Source organism: Triturus cristatus, chromosome 2_1, assembly GCF_964204655.1.
Source record: "Triturus cristatus chromosome 2_1, aTriCri1.1, whole genome shotgun sequence".
In the NCBI taxonomy this organism is placed as follows: Eukaryota; Metazoa; Chordata; class Amphibia; order Caudata; family Salamandridae; genus Triturus; species Triturus cristatus.
The window spans coordinates 116,605,483-116,626,898 of NC_140581.1; the positions used below are offsets into that span (position 1 = coordinate 116,605,483).

Genomic DNA, 21,416 nt, shown 5'->3' on the forward strand with positions numbered 1-21,416 from the left:
TGAAATCAAGTAACTACAACAAATCTCATCAATGGGAAACTCGCCAGGTGCTATTAACGGATGAAAACTCACTTCTTCCCCTGCCACACCTACCTCTCAGCAGCCAGTCTGCGTCATACTTATTGGGTGGGTACCTGAGTGCTCACATCCCTGTCCTCTGGACCCCTTTGCATGTTTGTACATCTGACTGTGCACAGCGCAGTTCTCAGTGTTAGGTGTCACGGGGTACATTGGCCAGTTAGCTTCCCGGACCCAGCACAGACCTTTGTGCAAGGGCACCGGGCCACTGGCTGGTTATTAAAGGGGCATGAGTTTTGCAGTGTTCCCTGTGGAGGAGGCAAGGAACTCTGTTTATGGTAGGTACACTGAGAGCCCTGGAAAAAAGGTGCAGATAATTAAATGTATGTACTGATGTTTGAGTTTTTGATTTGTTTCTATACTTTATTTTGGCTGTGTGCCATAAAAGTAGGCAAAGAATAATAAGGATGGTTGTGCTTTCAACTGAAGCTCATCATCACCACGTTCTTATGTGTGAAGCAGAGCCAGGGTTGGGTAATAGTAGGATGGGGGAGGGAGGTGTCATTGGCTATAGGGAAGAGGGAGAACAATGCTTGCAGAAAATAACTTAAACCTGAGAGGGAAGTAAATAGAAGGCTTGCTGAGGGAGCTAGAGAGAACATTGTCGAATTATCATGCAGACTGACCAGCAAAAGGTCTGGACCTGGGCGGTCATTAACACATAATTCAAGTGTGCAAACTTATTCAAAAGGGAAAGGCAAGGGGCACAATGAGGAGGTTTGCTATTGTCCTACTTCTTGAGCATCATCACTTCCTCACTGTCCGCTTCAGTACTCATTGTTTTTCAAGTCTGCTTTCCTGCTCACTTCTGAATGAGAAGTGCTGGGTTAGAGGTATTAGGTGTTTTAAGTGACAGGACAGCCAGGTATGGAACAACAAAGAACAACAAAAATCCAACAAAAACACAATTGCATGTCGCCAAATTTCTACTATGTTCCGCAAATGTGCCCATCAATGCCGCAATATCTGGACGGGGGGAGGGCTAGTCGTCTGACTAGGACTCTTTTAAAAATTGCAAATTAACCGCTCTGGGGAACACCCCAACCTTTTCCAATCCGTTTAAGCACTAAGTATTAAACATTAACCAACATGGATGATCCGTAAAGTATGATTACTTCGTATTTAAGGGGCACCATGGACTAATTTTTCAAGGTGCACCCTGCGGGGGCACTCATTGATCTGTGCTGCTGCCCAACTATCAAAAGTCATACCTGGAACTTCGGTGTGGCCTTGTCCTTCTCTTCCTGTTGGCCTCGGTCGGGGTGCACCTTCAGAGAGACACGATGGTAGCCGCGTCGGATCTCGCCTTCGCAGGACGTCTTCTCCTTCAACCCCAAAACCCGGTACAGGTCTGTCGTTCCAAAGTACTGCTCGCAGCACTCCATGAGGCCCAGCATGTTGGTTATAAACTAACAGATGGCGTAGAGAGCGAGGAAGCTAAACTGCTATCAGAGAGTCACCCTGCATGTTGCGCACCTGCCTCGGCTCAGTAGGTGAAGTCTGCCCGACCACTAATAAAAACCCTCTTGCAGGCTTTCCCTTTGGACGTCAACCCTGCAAAATATTTCGCGCAAAACCCTTCGACTTCCTCTCTATGTCAAAGCCAGTCTGCCTATCGCAAGCCTCGACATAGCTGGCGAATGAAACACAGCATAACAGCAATAAAGTAAGCGCAACACTTTCGAAAAGTATAGAGAACAAGCCGAACCCAACATAAAGACGGTATCATAGTGCTTTTCTTTATTATGGAAGGTGGGATTGGACAACATGAACAAGGGGAGGGAGGGACAAGCAGCACGGAGAACAGGTGGATTAAAGCTGGGAGCCACCCCTCCCCGATGCCTCCACGCCGCAGTGCATCCGTTACCTTCACCACATCATTGTTGAGGTGTTTGGGGTCCCTGTCCACCAGGTCGATCTCCTTGGTGTGGGCGGCGCTGCTTCTTGTGCATGCACTCGTCTGCCATGACTTTGTTGTTGGGCTTGTAGATGTTCCCTTGCTCCCTGCAGCAGGAGCGAAGGAGGCAGGGCAGTCCGTTTGGGAGGGTGCGCAGTGGGCTGCCTTTTAACCAGTACCAGAGCACAGGCTCGCACCACCAGGGGTCAGCGGATAGCGGAGCTTTTACTGCTCAAAGTGAGGGAGACTCCGCATTCCAGGAGATTCCCTCCTCCGCCTTTCTGTCTTTCTTATCGAGGACACCCACCTCATGACCAGCTCACACAGAGAAGACCCCTACTCCAGCAGTGACGCGCTCACAGGGGAGGGACCAGCTCGCACAAGCACCTCTACTCAGAGCCCCTCTACCCAAACGGCAGAACTAGAGGGAGGGAATACTGGGCGGGCAATAAGGACGCCAATGTGGGCAGGGCTGCAATGCCTCCGCGGAAACAGAATTGGAAATAAAATTAAATGAACACGAAACAATACAAGTGGTGGCAAGTGTCCCGACAGCATTGGGAGTGAAAGCGCGCACGGCGCGCTGAATATAAACAAAGCACGTTATATAAACAAGGCACTACTTTAAAAACAAGCATTTGCAATGCAATAGAACTCACATTTACACAAGTCCTATTGCATTTTAAAAGGGAGGAAGGGCGGGCAAAAAGGCACGAATGGGAGTGCGTGGGCGGGTGGTGGTGGGCCAGGAAGTCACAGACTGTGGGAGGGAATGGGGGGAGGCATGGGAACAAAATAGTTTTTGAAGTAAAGGGGCTGATAGCCGTGGAAGGACACAAATGACAACATGGCCGTCAGGAGGAGGGACTAACAAGCTGAAAACCAATCAGAATGTAGCATTTAGGATTTAAGCCAGTCCAAAAGATGGGAGGAGAGTGGGGGGAGCTTAAACGAAGCTTCTCCCTATAGTATATACTGCATGTCTCAACGAGACAGCGCAAGCGCTGCCTAGGCGAGACCTAAAAATGACTTGGGCCATTGTTCCAACACCAGGGCTTATAAAACATCTTTTATCAGAACCCTACCTATATCTACCGGACCTTCCTCCCCTGGAACACCTAAGGGGGACTTTAGGGGTTCTGAAAATTTAACACTATTGCAGATCCTCACTCCACAGTGTTATTAGCACAAAAGTCGATTTTGTGAAGCACTTTAGCACAATGTGGGGAGTGAAATATGCAATTTCACTTCACCCAGGGCACATAAAACTTATTTTAAAAGGGTCCTCCTTATAAATACCTGACGCCCCCCACCACCAACACCCCTGGGGCACGTAGGGGAGACCCTGGGGGTAACTGATATACCCACACATTGTAGTTTATCTATTTTTAAGTGCCCCAAACACCAAAGTTGAATTTGGTCACAATTTGCATTTTAAACGCAGTCCTGCACCCCAGCCTCAGGCTCCAGCATTGCATACATGCAAGTGCAGAAAGGGCTGCTGGCCTCTAAACTGCCATGCCCTATTATATACTAGGAACTTAAAGGTAGTTTCAATCCCCCTGCCCTAATATATAGTAGGGCCTTATAGGGGAGGTCATGCCAATCACAAGGGTACCCGAACCCATAGTGTACCCTAGTGTATGTAGGTATTTACACTGTATTCTAAGTGTCTCTTTCAGCATAGCAGTGGCCTTGGGCCTGGTTAGGGAGAGCCCAGGGTCAGTCAGAATCAGTTACCACTAGTACCAGTCAGCAAAAAAGTTGGGGTTGCCCAGGGCACAGGATGACTTTGCAACAACATGAGATCAGGGAGTTGCAGGGGCAGTTTCACAGATATAAAAGGATAAGCCTGGGTTAGCAGCTGCTAACACTGACATATGTGAGTTTTTTTTTTTAAGTTCAAACAGTTTTATTGGAGACAAAAAATAAGCTGTTACAAGTTAGATTGTGATCACACACTGTAGGGTACATTGTATAGCATCATAAGACGACATAGGCAAACATGTGGAACATAGTGTAGGGAAAAGAAGATGGTAGGAGATGTACAATGTTATCAGAAACATCTGTTAGTGCACCATGTGTCAGGGATGATGATCGACCCCTGTGAGAAGTACAATGAGAGCGTAACTTATGATAGGAAGGATTTCGGTATGGAATCTCAGTGTAAGATATGAATTGGCAACCCTGAGTGTGCACAATGTGTATGAACAGGAAATACACAGAAAATAAAGAGAAGAGAAAAGAGAGGGAGGCGAGAATAGAGTACTACAGGGGAAGTAACAAAGGGGAGTTTAAAAAGTTGATCAAGTGTAGAGGAAAAACAGTTCTCTTTCCCCAGGCTTGCAACACTAACACTCACCAGCAATAGGCATTGTAGAATTTTGCTCTGTTGGATGATGTCATCTTGGGCTTTGAGACTATTGTGACACCATTCACTGGATGGCACATTTAAGGAGCGGACATGAGTTTCCTCACAACCAATAGAAAAAACGTTTTGTGTTAAAGAAATGCTTCCCCAACCACTGCCTGCTACGTATGTGATCAGTAACTACAACGAAGGACTTAGGAGACAGCAGGCTGTGAACCCCTCACGTGCCTTCCTGTACCACTTTGAGCAGCCTATGGGGATGCGTTGGGCGATCCTGTGGGAGGTCATTCAAAAAGCCCAGTTGTAGGAGAGTGGCATCGACTGCATAGTTGCCCCCAACTTTTTGCTGATGTTTTTACTTTTTTATGACTCTAGCCAGGCTGTGGTCCTGCTATCCAGGACCCCAGCCTATCTGCTTCCTATCTAAACCGATGTGAGTACCCTAGGTACAGACCAATTGGATACTGAGGTCACCCTGTGAGCCCCTTATAGATGGTACCCTAGGTACCCAGGGCATGGGTCCCTCAGAGGCCTACCAGGGGCTGCAGCACTTATTGTGCCACCCCTGGGACAGCCATACAAACTGACACCACCAGATCACTACTGTAGTCTGGGTAAGGTGGTGCTTGCACCCCTTACAGGGATATATGTACCCTGTATCCAACTTAATTACAACACATATATACTCATAGGTCACCCCTAAAGCAGGCCTTGCTAATCCTACAAGGCAGGGTGCTGAGATATATGTGAGGGGGAACCCCTACCCGAGTAGGGCCCCTCTGCAACCTTCATTAAAACTAGTGCGAGGTTGTTTGTAGTGCAGCCATACCATATACTCTTAACCGCATTATAAGTAATTGCGATAGCGTGATAACTTGAGAGTGGCTGCACAGAACCATGTCGTGTTTGTGTCAAACATGTAGGAATCATACCCCCAATCCAGCCATGGGGCTGAGGGCATGATTCCCCCCTGCTAGAGGGGCGATATTGTTGCTGGGCAGAACTCCAGCCACGGCAGCTGGACAATAGGGATCTTGTTGCAGGGAGGTGCTCCCCCCTCCCCAGACAGACTATGTGGATTGGAACTGGGTGGGTGCACCATAGGATGTCTTTCAGACTTGCACGTAGGCTTCTCCAGTGCCTACTTCTGCATACACCGCCTCAAACCGGTTCAGGGGCATCCTGTCCCCTGCCCAGGCGGGAAAACACACAAAGGGAGCGGGTGTAGCCACCCTTTCCCGCCTGAACTCTCATTGGTGGGCTCTGATCTAGACACTCCCCTAATCCTTGGATAAAGGTGAATACAGGGTCCCCAGAGCCTCAGATTATTCTTGGACTTCACAGACTTGAACTTCGACTTGCTGCCGCACAGCTAAAGGAAGAAATCTCCCTTGGGGTAAAGGAGTTACCCCCCTGCTTGGCAGGCACCTGAAACACTGCTAGTGACCCGGTTGGAACTTCACAGTTCCCACGGACATCGACGACTACTACCCACACTGAGGTGGGTTTCCAAGCATCCCAGAGGCCAGTGAGTGTGCACAGCAAAGCTCAGCACCGCGGACCCCGTGGGTGCCGAGATCCCCAATACCCCAGGACACCGGCCACCTCTTGCACAGCACACGAACCCGACGTCCGGGGAATTGTGCTTTGGCCCATTTTTGAGCCAACCTCTCAGCATCATCTGTGCCAAAGATCGACGCCCTAGCCCGCTCCGGCGACCCGTGGGCGCATCTATATGCACGCCAAATTGCTGCCTCCCGCGGTCCCTTGTCTCTCGACTGGTGGGCCCTAGCGGAGGTCAATCTTCACTTCCGAGAGTTCCCCTGGTTGCTCCAGGCCTGCTCTTCAGTCTCCTTGCTGGAGACCTCACTCAGACCACGTGGGTCTGCACCAGTAGCTGTTTTACAATCCTTGCGTGGGTTGCGGTGGCCAAGGCTTAGTGGATCCAATCCGAACACTAACACCGCAGCGACCCTCATCCTTTGTGGGACAGTCGCCCTCTAGAAGCTGGCCTTCCTTGAAGCCTCCTGGAGCCCATGACTGCTGATTCAAGCTACACCTCTTTCACCTTGAAGCACCCGACATTGAAGGGCTCTTTCTGCTGAGCCCCCTGGTCACTGTGCCGTGACCCAGACTCTGTCCCCTCTGCTTTCAGGTCCTTCTCTTCAAGATCTACATCTTCAATCTTCACGACATCGACGACGCTTCTTGCTAGCAGCAGTTCTTCACGTTTTGCCATTGAAAATCAGCCCGCGACCCAACATCGAAAACGACCTATGCACCCGGCTTCCCTGGGGCAGGTAACAGTGGTACCTCGGTACTCTCGTGGGTGTGGGCCCTTCAAAAGCTTAACTCTAAAGTATTGAACTTGAACTCCTGCTAGAAGTGTTTTTAATCTTGTAAATTTCAACTGCGACATTCTCCATAGGCTTTAATAGAGATCCCGACAGTAGCTTATACCACTGCACGCGTCTCCCGTGGGTCCCCTTCCTCAATACCTTGGGTGGTTTCACAAGGGGCCAGCGACCCTGAAGGCCCTAGGCATTGTCTGTAGAATTGTCGTGGTTCTTATACCACTTTTTAGATCTCGACCTTGCTATCGCGTAAGCGATCGCAAAGCGGGACTATAGAAAGCAGGTTTGAAAAGTGCTCCCAAAAAGCGGATTGCATGGCTAGAAGGCGCACAATCACGCGCATCGTGCCGCCATGCAATCCGCCTTTTGGGAGCACTTCAAAGGGTCCGCTCCCCCGCCTGGAATGCGCTCCCCCGCCCCCAAGCGCGCGCGCCACGCTCTGCCGGGCTTGTCTTGTTTTTGTTTAACTTTAAGTGCGAGGCGCGCGTGTGGCCAATGCTTGTTGTTATCATTCGGCTTTGGCAGAGGCAGCCGCGTGTTTATTTTTGCATTGCGCTTTAAAGTTTAAAGCGCGATGCAATTATAAACACGCGGCTGCCTTTGCCAAAGGCAAGAGCTTGTGTTCCTGGCTCTCTTCCTCGGTTGCCTATGTCCCTAGCTTCCTACTTTTATATATTTTTTAACTTTAAGTCTAAGCGCAGCGCCCGCTTCAAGGATATCGCGCTCAGTGTTAAAGTAAAAAAAGGAAAAAAAAGAAACTGAGCGCGGTGTCCTTAAAGCGGCGCTGCGCTCAGTTACTGCCTGGTATAATACGGATTCACTTGAAATAACATCCAATGTTCCTTTTGTCCCCCTCCTCTGTATTGCTATCTCGCATGCAACCCCACTCTTATCTGTCACCCGTTGCTATTCTTTTACAAGTTAATCACAGCTTGGAGGCATCAGCAAGAATGAAACGGTGATTCTTCTGAGCCGCTGTCAGTGTCTAACTCCCTGAGACCGACTGCAGATTGCCCCTACCCAGCAAACCCCTGAGCGGATTACAGGGGGACCAGGTGATGTTGAAGCGGGACTTGATCAAGTGGGACCTGCGATCATCTCTGTGTGCCGCTGCGACATCACCTGGTCCCCCTGTAATCCATCGCTAGTCTGTCGCGCTGCCCTTCGGAGATCACCAGCACAGCCTGGCATCAGGTTGGCAGAAGGCACCACCTTCCTCGTGGTGAGTGCATGAGACATTAGCCGGAAGTACTTTCCTCGACCAGGTTGGCGAGGGCAGAGCCACCCCTCCACTAGTGCGGGGCCGGCCCGGCGAATGGCGTCTGTGGACGACCCAGACCGAAGCTTCTCGTTTTGAGGAACGTCCCTGTCACTGCCTTCATCCTGTTGCCCTGCAGCGTACCTTCTACATGAACCTCATTTAAAGGGTCCGGCTGGCACCCCAATCTCGTTATTGCACAGAGAGCACGTGCCTGTCTGTGACTCTCTATATAAGCCTTTCACTCTGATGAGCTCAAATAACATGATGACTGTGGGCAGGGATTATAATGCCTCGATGTCGGTGGTCCCTCTTTCAACCGCAGGAAATTATTTATTTTATTTATAATGCGATTTTATATAGCGCAAACATTACCCGAAGGTGTCCGAGCGCTTTACATAAGGACCCGTCGTGTTACCTAAGGACTTTAGAATAAGGAACGTGACAGCTCTGCTCCACACATGCTAAAATCGTGGACAGAAAAAAGCGCCACTCCGAGTGAGAATGTGCGAATTGGGGTATTTGATGAAAATTGTATATTTTAAGAGGGGTGTTTATCTTTATGAGAGAGGAAGTGAAACTCTGTGCAGAAGCAGTGGACGCAAGGACAGCGGAATCCTCTCTGCTGAGTAAAGGCGGGTTAACTCCTGTCACGGGGGGCCCATCAAAGCCCCCCTCCCTGGAATCACACATGAGGCCCCCCTGAGGGGGCCTGCCCACAGTTTAAACATACCTGCTTCTAGGCTCACCAGTGGCGTAGCTAGGGGGGGGCGAGGGGGGCGGACCGCCCCAGGCGGCACTGTTCTGGAGGCGGCAGCCGCGTGTCACTGGCGGCCCGTTGCGGCGGCCTTTATAATTTATTTGGGGACACTCACTGTCTAACACTTTGTCAGTCAGTGTCCCCAGTCCCCAAATAAATTATATAAAGCCGCCGCCGCAACGGGCCGCCAGTGCCTCGCGGCCCTGTTTGAAGTGCAAGGAAGCTCACCTCACGTGACCTGCTTGCAACTACTGCCTGCCTTCACATGCGCGCGCACGCTTGCTCCGTGTGGTGCGTGCGCGAGTCGCGACCGGGTCACCAGATTCTCCTGGGCAATGCTGCCAACCTCCCGTTAAGGCGGGGACGAGTGAGTCAGTCACAGCCAGGTCCCGCAATCATGCTGAGGTCAGCTGCCGCCCGCGGTGCACATCGAGCGGGCGGCATTTATCGAAGGTTTGTGCTGAACGTTTAGACGGCGCCATAAGTCTGCACCTCACATTATTTTAGTGTAACAGTGATTTCTTGGACTTTACTTGCTACCCATATGGCAAAGAATACCCTTGTATTGTATTTGACTATTTTTGGCAATGGTGGGGGATGCAGGAGTGAGGGGGTGTGACCTGGGTCTTTTTAACATATTGTCCGTTTTCCCAGCCTCTCCCCTCACTTCCCCTGCCCCATGCCTCATCTGTTTTTCCAGCCCTCACAATCTCTTAGTTATTACCTGGGAAGCATATATATATATATTAGGATCTGTTATGCGATTTCCTTGAAAAAAGATGAGATATTTATGGAATGGTCATCTTTGACCTGCAGAATGTAATGTACAGGCATATATATTGAAAATTCCCTTTAGACTTTAATCTAATGTGGAACTGTCAAGTATTGTCTACGAGTCTGTGAATGGAATTTGATTGGCGGGCAAGGGTTTCTATAAACGTTTTGCCTCCAGGCTCTGCCATGGGTTGCCCATGAGGTAAATGAGAAAGTTTGGTGAGATTGGCATTGCTTGCTTGTGCTGGCTTCAGGTATATTAATCTTAGTTAACTCATGTAATATTTGGGTGCATCAGAACAGTCAGAGGTACATGCTCCTTGTTTGTTTTTTTGTAGAAAGATACGCTTTTTCAACATATAAATGGTATGCACAAGGTACTTTTTCTTTTACAATCAAAGTACATATTGCGCATGTGTTGTTGGATTTTTTGGAAAAACAAGGTACGTAACTTCAGTGTATTAAAGAATGCATTGTACCATGCAAAAGCAATGTTTGTAACTGTGATCTGCTGTTTAATAGGCATGTCACATGCATCCACAGACTTTTCAACTCACAGGGAGATATGTACAAGGAAGTGGCGGAGCGCGGCGTTAACCTCTTTGGCTTCACACTGCGCTCCGCCACTTCTGAAACGCAAGGCTGCACCATATTTACAAGAATGTGGTTCAGCCTTGTGTTCCCCCTGCGATGGCGCTAAGTTTAGCAACTTAGCGCCAACGCAGATACCCTTGCACCAGAGTGCAAGGGTGTCTGTGTGCAGGGGAGGATTGTTTATGTGTAGGAAGATGTACCTTCCTGCACATAAACAATCCTAAAATGCCATGCTGTCACTTTCCTGTGTGCTGTTTCATGCAGCACACAGGAAAGTGACAAAATGCCATTTTTTGTACACGTCTGTTAATGTACAGGCAGGGACACCTTCCTGTACATAAACAAACCATGGCATTTTGCTCATTCCATGCCTGCATACATCGAAAAAGCAAACACGAGGAGAAATAATGCATTTCTCCTCGTTTCGCCAACTTAAGACCAGGATTTACCTGGTCTTAATTTTGGCGCTGCCTCCTACGTATGCCACCCTTGTGCATAGTGGTCAACATCAAAATGAATAGGTGTTGTGGGGGAACGCCCACTGCAACACCCACTGGCCACCCCTTTCACACTAAGCTTAGCATGATAGGGGCCTTATGTACAAGGCAGCGTTAAGCCACGGTAAGTGGCTTAACGCTGCAGCCCCCATCGCCAACACAATGCCGGTAAAAGTGACGTTGCAGTGGCCATAGGAGCTTGTAAATATGCCCCTCATTGTTTCTGTCTTTAAGGCCAGACTGAGTGCACAAACTATGCATTTGCACAGTCCCTCTTCATTCATCAGACTTTCCAAACGGTAGCAGAGGCTTCGTGCTTATCCGGAATGTGTCAAATTGAACAAAAGATCGCAAACTCTTTTTCCATTGAATATAAGGCACATTTGTATGCTAACAATTTCCATATGTCCCCGGAGCCATAAAAGACAGAACAAAGTGCGCTTACATGGACCCCTGCATGGTTTGCTCAAGGTTACACAGTTTGAAACAGCATTGGAATGTAATCTCTGATTTCAACAAGTAAAAGCGTTTTCTTTCAATGCTAATCTAAACTGAAGGCAAATGCAACTCATTTCCAGAGAAAGAAGTGCCCAGAATCACAGGATGTGGACGCGACCTCGAGGCTCGAACCCTGGTTTCCTGCACCAAAGTCGGCAGCGCAGCCGACGGACCACATCCCCTCCTCTAAATGGATTGATTCCCACCACCGACGCACGCCATCCAGGACAGGCAGGCCAAGACAACGCCGGCCGCGGCTAAATTAAGTTGGTCAACAGCCTGCTAGGTGCTGGGCAAGGCCGCTGAGAGCGGCTCAAAGCAGCATGATGAGATCCCGCCTGGCGACTCGACCCATGAGCTCAGGCCTACCTATGGCTTACTCGAGTGAGGCAGGCCTTCTGAGTCGCCGGTGAACCTGTGCAGAAGTATAGGAGCTGTCTAAGATTTTCATGTTGGCATCTGCGCGTGGGATCCGATGCACAGCTGCCACAAGAAGTCATTCATCTTCAGGAGTCAGTACGAGTGCAGGTATGTTTTAAAGCACACACTTCTGTGCAGTGCCATATGTATTTTTAGACTACTTTTACAGCCTGCTGCATAACACGCACTGGTGCAAGTACTCTTAGATAGTGCGGGCTTTTTAATGCTCACTCTCTCAAAAAGTATATATTTGAAATAAAACTGCCTACAGCCGAATTGTGACCCCTAGGCTATGTGTACTTTAATCAAACTTTTCTCCTGAGGCTTGCATGCACCCCCATGCTTAATTGTGTCTCAATGTTAATTGCTTAGACTAGCAATGCAACGTAGCTTCAGATTGTTAATAAATAACGGGCGGTGACGCACACCATGCTGTTATCAACGAATTGATTTTTATCAAATTGCTCAGTGTGTCCTTTTGAGGTAAATTACAGTCTGCAGAGGGGTTGTGACCTCTATGCTACGCGTGTACCCTTCCATTTCCAGTGCTTTGCAGCCGTTTTAAAATCTTCTTACAGTTTCTCGTTGCTCAAATGGGTGTAATTTCAAATATTTATGTTGCCTTTGTTTTTAGTGCTTGATTTTCCTTGCGAAAAAAGTGTCCCTCATAGTTGTTGAAATGTCACTCATAATTACGCTGACATTATAAAAATGTCACACTTAGCAATCTGAAACCTTGGCAGCTATGCTTCCTTTATATCCGTCCTGCTGCTATTAGCTGTACTTCCGGTGCCAGCTGCGCCCCTCCACGTGCACAAACCATGAGGTGACATTGCAGGCATTGCCCTGTAGAAACGTAGACATGGCCGCCGGTTGTACAGTGGGGTGTGGGAGAGCATTCCATAAAGTATAGAACCCTGCGAATGCTGGTAATTTCTATGTTTTTATTTCTTTATTTGAAATTTGATACCACACGCAGACGATGTTAAAGTACTCTACAGTTTTTTATTTTTACAAAAAAATGTGAGAAATGATTCCAAATAATAAACATACATATTTACAAAGAAATGTTCAGGATGACGGCAATTTGTAGATACATATTTTGAGAAATGCATCCAAGTCATATAAATCCATGTTAGCAAAGACGTCTTGTCTTATAGTGAACGTTAAGTAGTCAGTTTGTTCTTCCCGCTACAATATTTGATTTAAGAATGACACTGCATATGTGGCGGTGCAGGTGCTGGAGAGAGCTGCAATTAAATGTCACAAACGTAAGTGTTAGGGTTAGGTGTTATGAGGCATGAATATGGAGTTTTATTGGATAAATAAAAAATCCATATTCTGGGTGCTGTTATTGAGATGGAGTAAGGGCATACTTTGGAGTTTGGCCGATGGGATGCTCAGACACAAATGTATTTCAGGTGCATTGTAGCCTATAGCCTTTGTATACAGAGCACAGGATATGTGCCACTGTGTGGCAGAGTATTCCATTCACCAATCTCTAAATAAGGCCATACAATTTTTTTATGCTGAATTTCAGAGCTACAAGCATCAGTGCTTCTTTGTTTCTGGGGTTTCTGTTTTGCCCAGTGACGTGTAATTGCTGATGCTAGGTAGGTTGGTGAAGGGCTTTGAAGGTTATGCACACTGTCCTGAGTATGCAGTGTTTCTCTACTGGGAGCGAGCTCAGACATTCTCTAACTGATGAGCTGTGGTCTGTCCTTTTCCCTGTTTGCAGTAAGCCTTGCTGCTGAGATTAATAATAATGTTGGGGAAGCCAGGCTCCATCGGCCAGTGAGTAGGGCAGTTTCACATACCTACCTGGTGACATCTAGAGAATGGACTAAGGTTTGCAAATCTTGTTTTTAACATAAGGCACCACAGCATGCACAAATCTTGCACTGAAACAAGATCTGCTATTCTCGAGTTAGGGCATGAGATAGGGGTTGCCATAAAGCTGGTATTAGTGTTTGAGTTGGAGTGACAGTCAATATCAGTGTTAGAAAGAATTAGGTTACAACTAGGATGAGGGTGATGGTTAGATGAATGGGATAGGGGTGGAACGAGGACTGGAATTATTAGCATCGCTTGGATTAACAATAGGTTTAGAGATACATGTATGATTATGCTTAGATTGCGGGTTAGTTTTAAGGTTTGGATGAACACAAGTGTTTCGATTGGGTCTTACCGCAGGTTTGTGGTTAGGGTTTGTGTTCTAGGTTTAGAGTTACAGTTAAAGTAATTGAGCCAACAATTGTGCAAGGAGAAATCCAGACTGCTTAACACCCAGCCTTGGCACAGAGGCCAGCAATTTACAAATAAACATAGAATTGTCAGAGACTGTATCAAGCTCTGAAAACTATAAAGGGCCTACCACAGCAGGCTTCTTTTTTTGGTCACACTGGTGAGACACTAAAAACACACACAACATGCGCCCTTCTTTAAAAATGCAAATGAGTAAAATATCTGGTTACCACATTATCAGGCCAATACCTGCCTTAATAATGTCCAGAGGGCTTGTGACACATTCATATGGGAGAGGGACTAGAATTTTGTTGAGTCAGAGAAGGTAAAAACCAAGAGAAACAGGATTGGGAACACCCAGTGGTGCTCGAACAATTTTCAGAGTGGCGTCGCTGCCATCAGTGCTTCATCACTGAACTCACAATGTTGAACATATATCATTAAAGCATGGTGTGTTCGCGCAGTGTCATTTATAGACAGCACAATCTCCATTGAAGTGGTCACTTAACTTGCAAAGACATACAATTTTACAGATAAAACTAATGTAGCGCACAAACGATGTGTGGAAATCGTGTGTCAATCAATCAAACAAACAGGATTTGCATAGTGCTACTTATCACCTGTGAGGGTATCTAGGCGCTGGAGGGTGGGGGCGGTGCTGCTGATTAGGGACGTTAATCGAATAACCATGTTTTTAGGCCCTTTCTGAAATCCTGCAGGGTGGCAGTCTGTGTGTTCTCCTTTGTACTGCCAGTCACCGGTGTATTTAACTGTGTAGCCTTGGACGGTGTCGTGTATGTGCATGTAACTTGCATGATCGAGGTAACTATTAGCAGCGATACTATGTGTCTCTCGGTCCTTTTTCCCCAGCACCCCTCATCCCCCGCTCCAGGGGCGGCAATCTGAGGGATAGCCCCGGGCGCCACAAGCTCTAGCTACGCCTCTGAGGCTCACATCCTCGCCTCTCCAGATCCTGGCACCCGCTGTGAGTTTCGCCCGTGGTGTCTGGGTGAGGCGCCCCCTCCCAGCTCAGCACAATCTGCTAGGACCTCCTGGGCAGGGACTTCAAGCCTGACCCTCGCCTTGCATTCCCTGCTACTTAGCTCTGTCCATGGAATGATTTCCGCTGGCCTGGAACTAGGGGCACTACTGAAAATTCCAGTTGGCCAGTCACAGATGGATTCTGCTGTTCTTATGTGGGACATATTGGTTAATTAACTGCCAAACAGGGAATTTCGTTTGAATGTAGTTGCATGTTCGAAACTTGACAATTTTATTTGTTGGATCAAGCTGGTATTTTTATTTAATCGCATGATTTCTACTTTTATTTCTACAATTCAATATTCAGCAGTTATCTTATAGGTTACACTTGGGCGCAAGATAATCAATTTTAACTAGTTAGCAGATACGTCCAGGTCACAGTGTGCCCCTCCTGTCAAGACTCACTCATTGAGCCTCAGGCTCAAGCATTAAAAGACATTAGTTACTTAATGTGTGGACGAGTGAGTGTGAGAATATATATACTTTAAAATGCGTAAACAGGCAGTTTAAGTAATTGTCCTTAAAATAAAATACACCCAAGCACAGTTTTACATCTCGAAGTAAATCATGATGTCAGCAATGTAAAATGCCCCCTCTTCACATTATATAAGGGGATTTCTCTAGATCCGATATGTTGAATTAAGGCCGTTTCAGCCTCAGGGCGCTCGCTGAGCGCCAGTTGTTGAGGGTTAGTTGTGATAGCCAGACAGGCAACGTGTTAATTAACTGATACAAGGCAGGGTGTGAGCATCGCTGCTTCTCTGTTTATGCATAGAGGGTGCTGCCCTCGCACTTGGGGGCATATTATCAAGCCAGGCGATAAAATTATCGCCGCTTTAGCGGCAGAAAACTGCCGCTAAAACGGCGATAATGGGCTTGATAATATGCTCTATGGAATTCCAATTGAAGGCCATGTTAGATGTGAAGGACATCTAACATGGGCTTCAATTGGAATTCCATAGAGCATATTATCAAGCCCATTATCGCCGTTTTAGCGGCAGTTTTCTGCCGCTAAAGAGGCGATAATTTTCTCGCCTTGCTTGATAATATGCCCCTACATGTTTAATCTGATGACAAATGTAACAAACATAGGGGTCCTCCTCACAGTGTTCCCCGTGATGACGCACAGCTTTATTCACTTTTTCTTGTGAAATATTTCCCGTCAGTCGTAGGTTGCGAGCGTAGTGATGAGGTAGTTGGTCAAGGGAGGGGTGCGAAGTTGCTGGCAGGTCAGGGTGAGTCGCCTCAAACATTTCCTAACTTACGTGTCAAACACTTTGACACAGCGCGCCGGGACCCAATTTGCCCTTCACGGCTCAGCGCACTTCTATCGCATTAAACAACTATCTGTGAAAGTTCATAAAATGCAAACTCCGTGCTGCCCCAGCCCAGCACCAAGGGGGAAGGAGCTGTCCACCCTTTGCTAACACCTTGAGTTCCTGCTTGCTCTCCCTACCTTGTAACTTCGGTTATAAATTTCCCATTTCCACAGCCCCCCCTTCCCACGGAGGAGCGGTACAGGGGTACTCGTGCGGGCCCTTTCTGTGCGCGCGCACACAGCCCGAGTCTGTAACCAGTGAACTCCCCGAGAGGCGCTCAGAACAGGCAGCCATTCTGGGCACAGTTTTTGTGTGTCCAACAATCTCGCTATTGTCAGGAATATAACGGGGGCCTTGTTCCCATACAGAGCCGGGAGGTTCTCAGACCAACTCCTGGCCCCCTGCCTTCCCCCGCTCCAGTGCCCACAGAAGCCCGCAGCTCGGACAGTGTGGGGTCGGGTTACTTCAGAGACAACGGCAAAGGCATGGGACCCATCACCTGGTTTTCTGCTAGGCTTACAGGTCCCTGTGCAAAGAATCTACAACCAAATCAGTGGTCGAAGTGGGGAAAAAAAAGTAGGGGAACTGTGGGCGGAGACTCAGGGGGCGGGAATAACCCAAGGATTGGATTAGTGGGCGGAGTCGGAGGTGTGGCTAGAAATAGCAAAACATACCAATTTTTGAACGTTTGGCATTTCACTGACCAGTTACAGCTTATAACGTTATTTAATTCAAAGAATCAATAAACATGTTTATTTGAGGTTTAATATATAAGTTGTTTACATTTAATACATTTGCAATCTGGGACATGTTTCCAATCACAGAATGTTCCAAATACGCTTATAAGTGGAATCATAAGACATTTGTGTCCGAGCCATGCAGTTTCTTTCATCTGCACTTCTCCTCCCTTTTTCTAACCATTTCTGAACATAAAATTCAGGTTTAAATTCTATGACAGGAGACCCCACGATTTTTATGAACATTGTAGAAGACAGACGATTGATTGATGTTTTGTTCTGCAGTGGTGTGAGCACCTCATTCATTACACTAAAGCCCCGTTCACATTCAGCAGTGGAGGTGCAAAAGGAGTCTATAATGTGCACCAATGGTTTCAGGCTTTCAGGGATACAATTTTTATTTTGTTTGTACTCTCTGAAACCAAGGATGTACTGCCTAGTATCAAATACATGCAACCTGCTACAAAGGTTTTGTAATTCTCCCTCACCGTATAAGATGTCTACTGGATCCGGCCAATAAACTGGTTGTAAGAGCTTCATTCTATGTGCTAACTCTTTGTATTCTATTTCATCATTGTTTGTGGTTGTGCATCTAGAAACATTTGATGCATTAGACATTGTCATCCTTTTTCGCAGGTTATTTGCTAAGCTCCTAAAGAACTGTGCCCTATTGATGCTAACACAGCCTTTGTTCTGTTGCAGTCCTACACCAGCAAACTGCATCCGTTCACCAGCATCTAATGCAGTTGTAGCAAACAAAGGGCCCAGGTGCATCAGCCATTGATTCAAACACTAAAATCTGCATCTGTATTGAACGATCGGCCTCATATATGGTCATATCACGCCGCTGCAGCCTTCTGGATAGGTCACCCAATTCTGTGAGAGCATCATATAAAATGCCCATATTTTCAACAAACACCAGGGAGGTTAATAAACGGTTTAAACCAGCATATTTCCTCTGCTCAATGTCACTCCTCGTTGAGTCTTCGGAAGATTCCATGAAATGTTTACTAAGTGCTTTGTAGTTATTCCAAACAGCTCTCACAAATCTTTCACTTGAGGACACCCAACGTACATCTAGCACCTTTCCAATTGCCAGAAGTCTTACTTCTACCTCCAGAGCACATTCCCCAAGCTCTCTCGGATTTTTCGGAGAGGCATGGTAGGTGGTATATAGTTTATCAAAAAAAAATTGGAGCTGATTAATGCCTGCGACTTCTTTACAAACATCACCCACAGCAAGTTCCAGCTTGTGGTTAGCACAGTGCCATACACTCAACTGTGGATATTTCAGTTTCAGAAGAGTTGCCACACCGGATTTCCTACCTATCATATTGGAAGCACCATCTGTTACAAGCTGAACCAAATGACTTTTTAAATACTCATCAGTAAAACCGTGTCTCTCTAAGCATGCAAGTAAGGTATCTAAGATTAGATCTGCTGCTGTGCTTGACAACTCAACAAGGTCCATGAAAAAGGTCAGTGGCTCATTGTGTTTATCAATACCTGCTCTTACACAGATAATTAGTGTGGTCAATTTACTATTTGTGAGCTTAGGGACATATTTATGGGAATGGTGGCGCAGGGCAGCACAGCAAGTTACTTTGCTGCGCTGCCCTGCGTCACAGGGAAAGGGCGGGAATGTGCCGTATTTATCCAATATGGTGCATTCCGGTCTTTTCCCCCTGCACTGGCGCCATTTCGACAGCCTAGCTTCAACGCAGGCACACTTGCCCCATGGTGCAAGGGTGCCTCCTTTGCATGCAGGATTGTTTTTGTGCAGGAAGGGGCACCTTCCTGTACAAAAACAATCTTGAGAGGCTTTTTCATCTTTCTATGTGGGCTGCAGAATAAAGCACAGTTTGAAAGAGGAAACAGCAAGGAGAAATAAAGATATTTCTCCTAGTTATGCCTCCTCTGGGGCAGCGCAAGATTTTGCCGCATTCCCAGGATTACAAGTCCTTGTAAATCTATGAATGCGTCAAAAACCGTGGGGGTTGTGTGGGAGACTTTTATTATTGCAGGAAAACTACTGCGTGACAAAGCCACTGCTGCTCTAGGGTGTGCTGCTTTGTAGACCTGCCCGCAAGACTGGTGGTGAACCTGGGTATGAATTGTGGTGGACAGGGCTTCAAGTTTACCCAACTGGCCACCGGTAGGCTTCACCTGCTGGTGCTAAGAGACCAGGGCTTCTAAGGTCTAGTGGGGCCTTCTAAAGTCTATCATGGGTGCTCCCTCAGGAGTGGTCTGATGGACAAGGCATGAAGGCTGAACCAGGTTCCCCAGTTCCAAATTTGATAGCTCTGGCCATAATGCCACATCCTATCCCCACCGAACACCCTTCTGCCCCACTGAGTGAAACTCGCACTGTCTTCACCTACAACCCAATTCTGCCCCATTATAAGCACCTGGATGTGACTCATTTCAAATTATGCAGTGCCTGAAAAAAAGTAACAACATTCTGGGAAAAGCAAATACTCATAGGGAATGCAGGATTATGTAAAGCATGCAAAATATAAGCAGGAACGACATGTTACCTTAACGCTTTTACTCTCGTTCAGAAATCAATGAGTATTTTTTGTCTCAAACATTGAGGACATGAATATAGGGCTCCTCCTGTACACATGTGTTAAGCAGGGCTCAGAGACAACGGAACTCTTCAAGAGAATCTGATCTGACTCACGGAAACCCACAAGGGCTCCTTCTTATCCACAAATTGTGCACTCTTGATTGTCAGCGCCAGGATGCCTGTTAGGTGAGAGTGCGCTTTACAAGTGAGATAAATAAATAAATAATTCTTATTCATGTCAGCCAGCTAGCTGCTCAAACATAGTATAGCACATAGGTATTCAAGTGTCCTGCAAAGAAGAATGAGTGTGAGTAAGTAAATGTGGGTGTGAATGATTGAGTGCCTGAATGTAACTGAGCATGAGTGAAAGAGTGTATGTCGATAAAAGTGAGAGAAAGTGAGTGAGAAGGAGTCACGTAGAGTAAGTGAAACTGTAAGTTAGAATGAGGTAATCAGAGTAGGAAAAAGTGGTGAGACTGAGTGAGTGAGAATGTGATACCGAATGTTGAAGAGTGAGTGCAAGTGAGCAATTTTGAGTCAAAGGGAAAGTGAATGAGAATGAATAATGGGGGTAGTGAGCCTGAGTGAGATAACATGTGAGCAAGCAGGACAAAACACAGGCCTTGGCAAAGTGGAGGTAAATATTTACTTATCTATCGTATCGGCCATTGTGGCAAGATGACGAAGGGAACGTCATCGTTTGGCAAACGTCGAAACAAGACGCACACACTGTGTCGTCGTTGTGGATCAAAGGCGTACCATCTCCAGAAATGTACCTGTGGCAAGTGCGGATATCCCGCCAAGCGCAAGAGAAAGTATAACTGGAGTGTGAAGGCTAAGAGACGCAACACCACAGGTACCGGCCGTATGAGACACTTAAAGGTTGTCTACCGTAGATTCAGGAATGGATTCCGTGAGGGCACTACACCAAAACTGAAGAGGGCAGCAGTTGCAGCATCCAGTTCCTCATAAATATTTTGTTAAAATAAAATAAAAATATGCCACTTATGGGAGGAACATATTGTGCATCTTGAAAAAAAATGTGGTCAACTCCTGGGGATGTTGTCTTGGCACAGTAATGGCTTTTGAGAGAATTTGTGTAAAAATGGGGTGTTGAAAATAAAATGCAGTATTTGACCCTATAGTTTTTTTTTCAAAATTATCTTGGGAGTAGAAACACCCAGACTGCAAATCCTCCGGGCCCTCCTTTATCTCTTCTTAGTCTTACAAGGCCCAGTAAATCGCACTCTTTTCCAAATCTCTTTCTAAATATTATCACTCTCAAAAACTGTTTTTTCTATGTAATTTTCCTTTGATGGGAAGAGGAGGTTTCTGAGGTGGTAGTATCAGGCAAGTGACACTACTTGGGCTCCCTCTGTTTGAGCCTTCATGGAGGATCCCTCTTCATTGCTACCTCCACCTGACCCCAGACTCCGCAACGCACTCCCTTACAGGCTTGATTATCCACTACTCCTCTCCAGTGCACCTTATCTCACAGCTGACCTTGGGCCCCAGCCCCATATCAGGCACCATCGGGCTCCACTTTCATTTTTCCCAGTAAAAACATTAGTAAAATCACCTTCAAACTTAAAACATTGAATATAGCAGTAAATATAATTAGCACACACTTTAAAGTATGTTCCACAGTAGCCCTTATGACCCGACTGCTAATTAAATAAACAAAAACAGAAAGGCCATGACAAGGCCGGCTTTAGCGCTGATGCGAAAGTCTTTTTTGGCGCCACACCAATAATCACTGCCATACGCCACAAGTGCTCCTCATCTCCCCATAGCCCCTCCCCCTCATGACCTCCTACTCGGATTCCCTCACTGTCACCCTCCACCAGTGCCCCTCATTTCGCTGTAGCCCCTCCCCCTCATGACCTTCTCCTCAGAATCCCTCACTAACATCCTCCAGCAGTGCCCCTCATCTCTCCCTAGCTCCCCCCTCCCCCCATGACCTCTTCCTCGGATTCCCTCACTGCCACCCTCCAACAGTGCCCCT

The 21,416-nt window shown here is 47.0% G+C and overlaps 1 protein-coding gene across 1 annotated transcript; it reads left to right on the forward strand.

Moving 5' to 3' along the window:
- Window positions 1-20,066: 20,066 nt before the first annotated feature.
- Window positions 20,067-20,398, forward strand: LOC146863852 (large ribosomal subunit protein eL37-like). The gene has a single exon (XM_085640682.1). It carries the CDS (start codon window positions 20,090-20,092, stop codon window positions 20,381-20,383), a length of 294 nt encoding a protein of 97 aa, XP_085496808.1. The 5' UTR covers window positions 20,067-20,089; the 3' UTR covers window positions 20,384-20,398.
- Window positions 20,399-21,416: the final 1,018 nt, after the last annotated feature.

Excerpts from the sequence above, each read along its gene's own strand:
- LOC146863852 (XM_085640682.1), top strand. The coding sequence starts at position 20,090 with ATGACGAAGGGAACGTCATCGTTTGGCAAACGTCGAAACAAGACGCAC.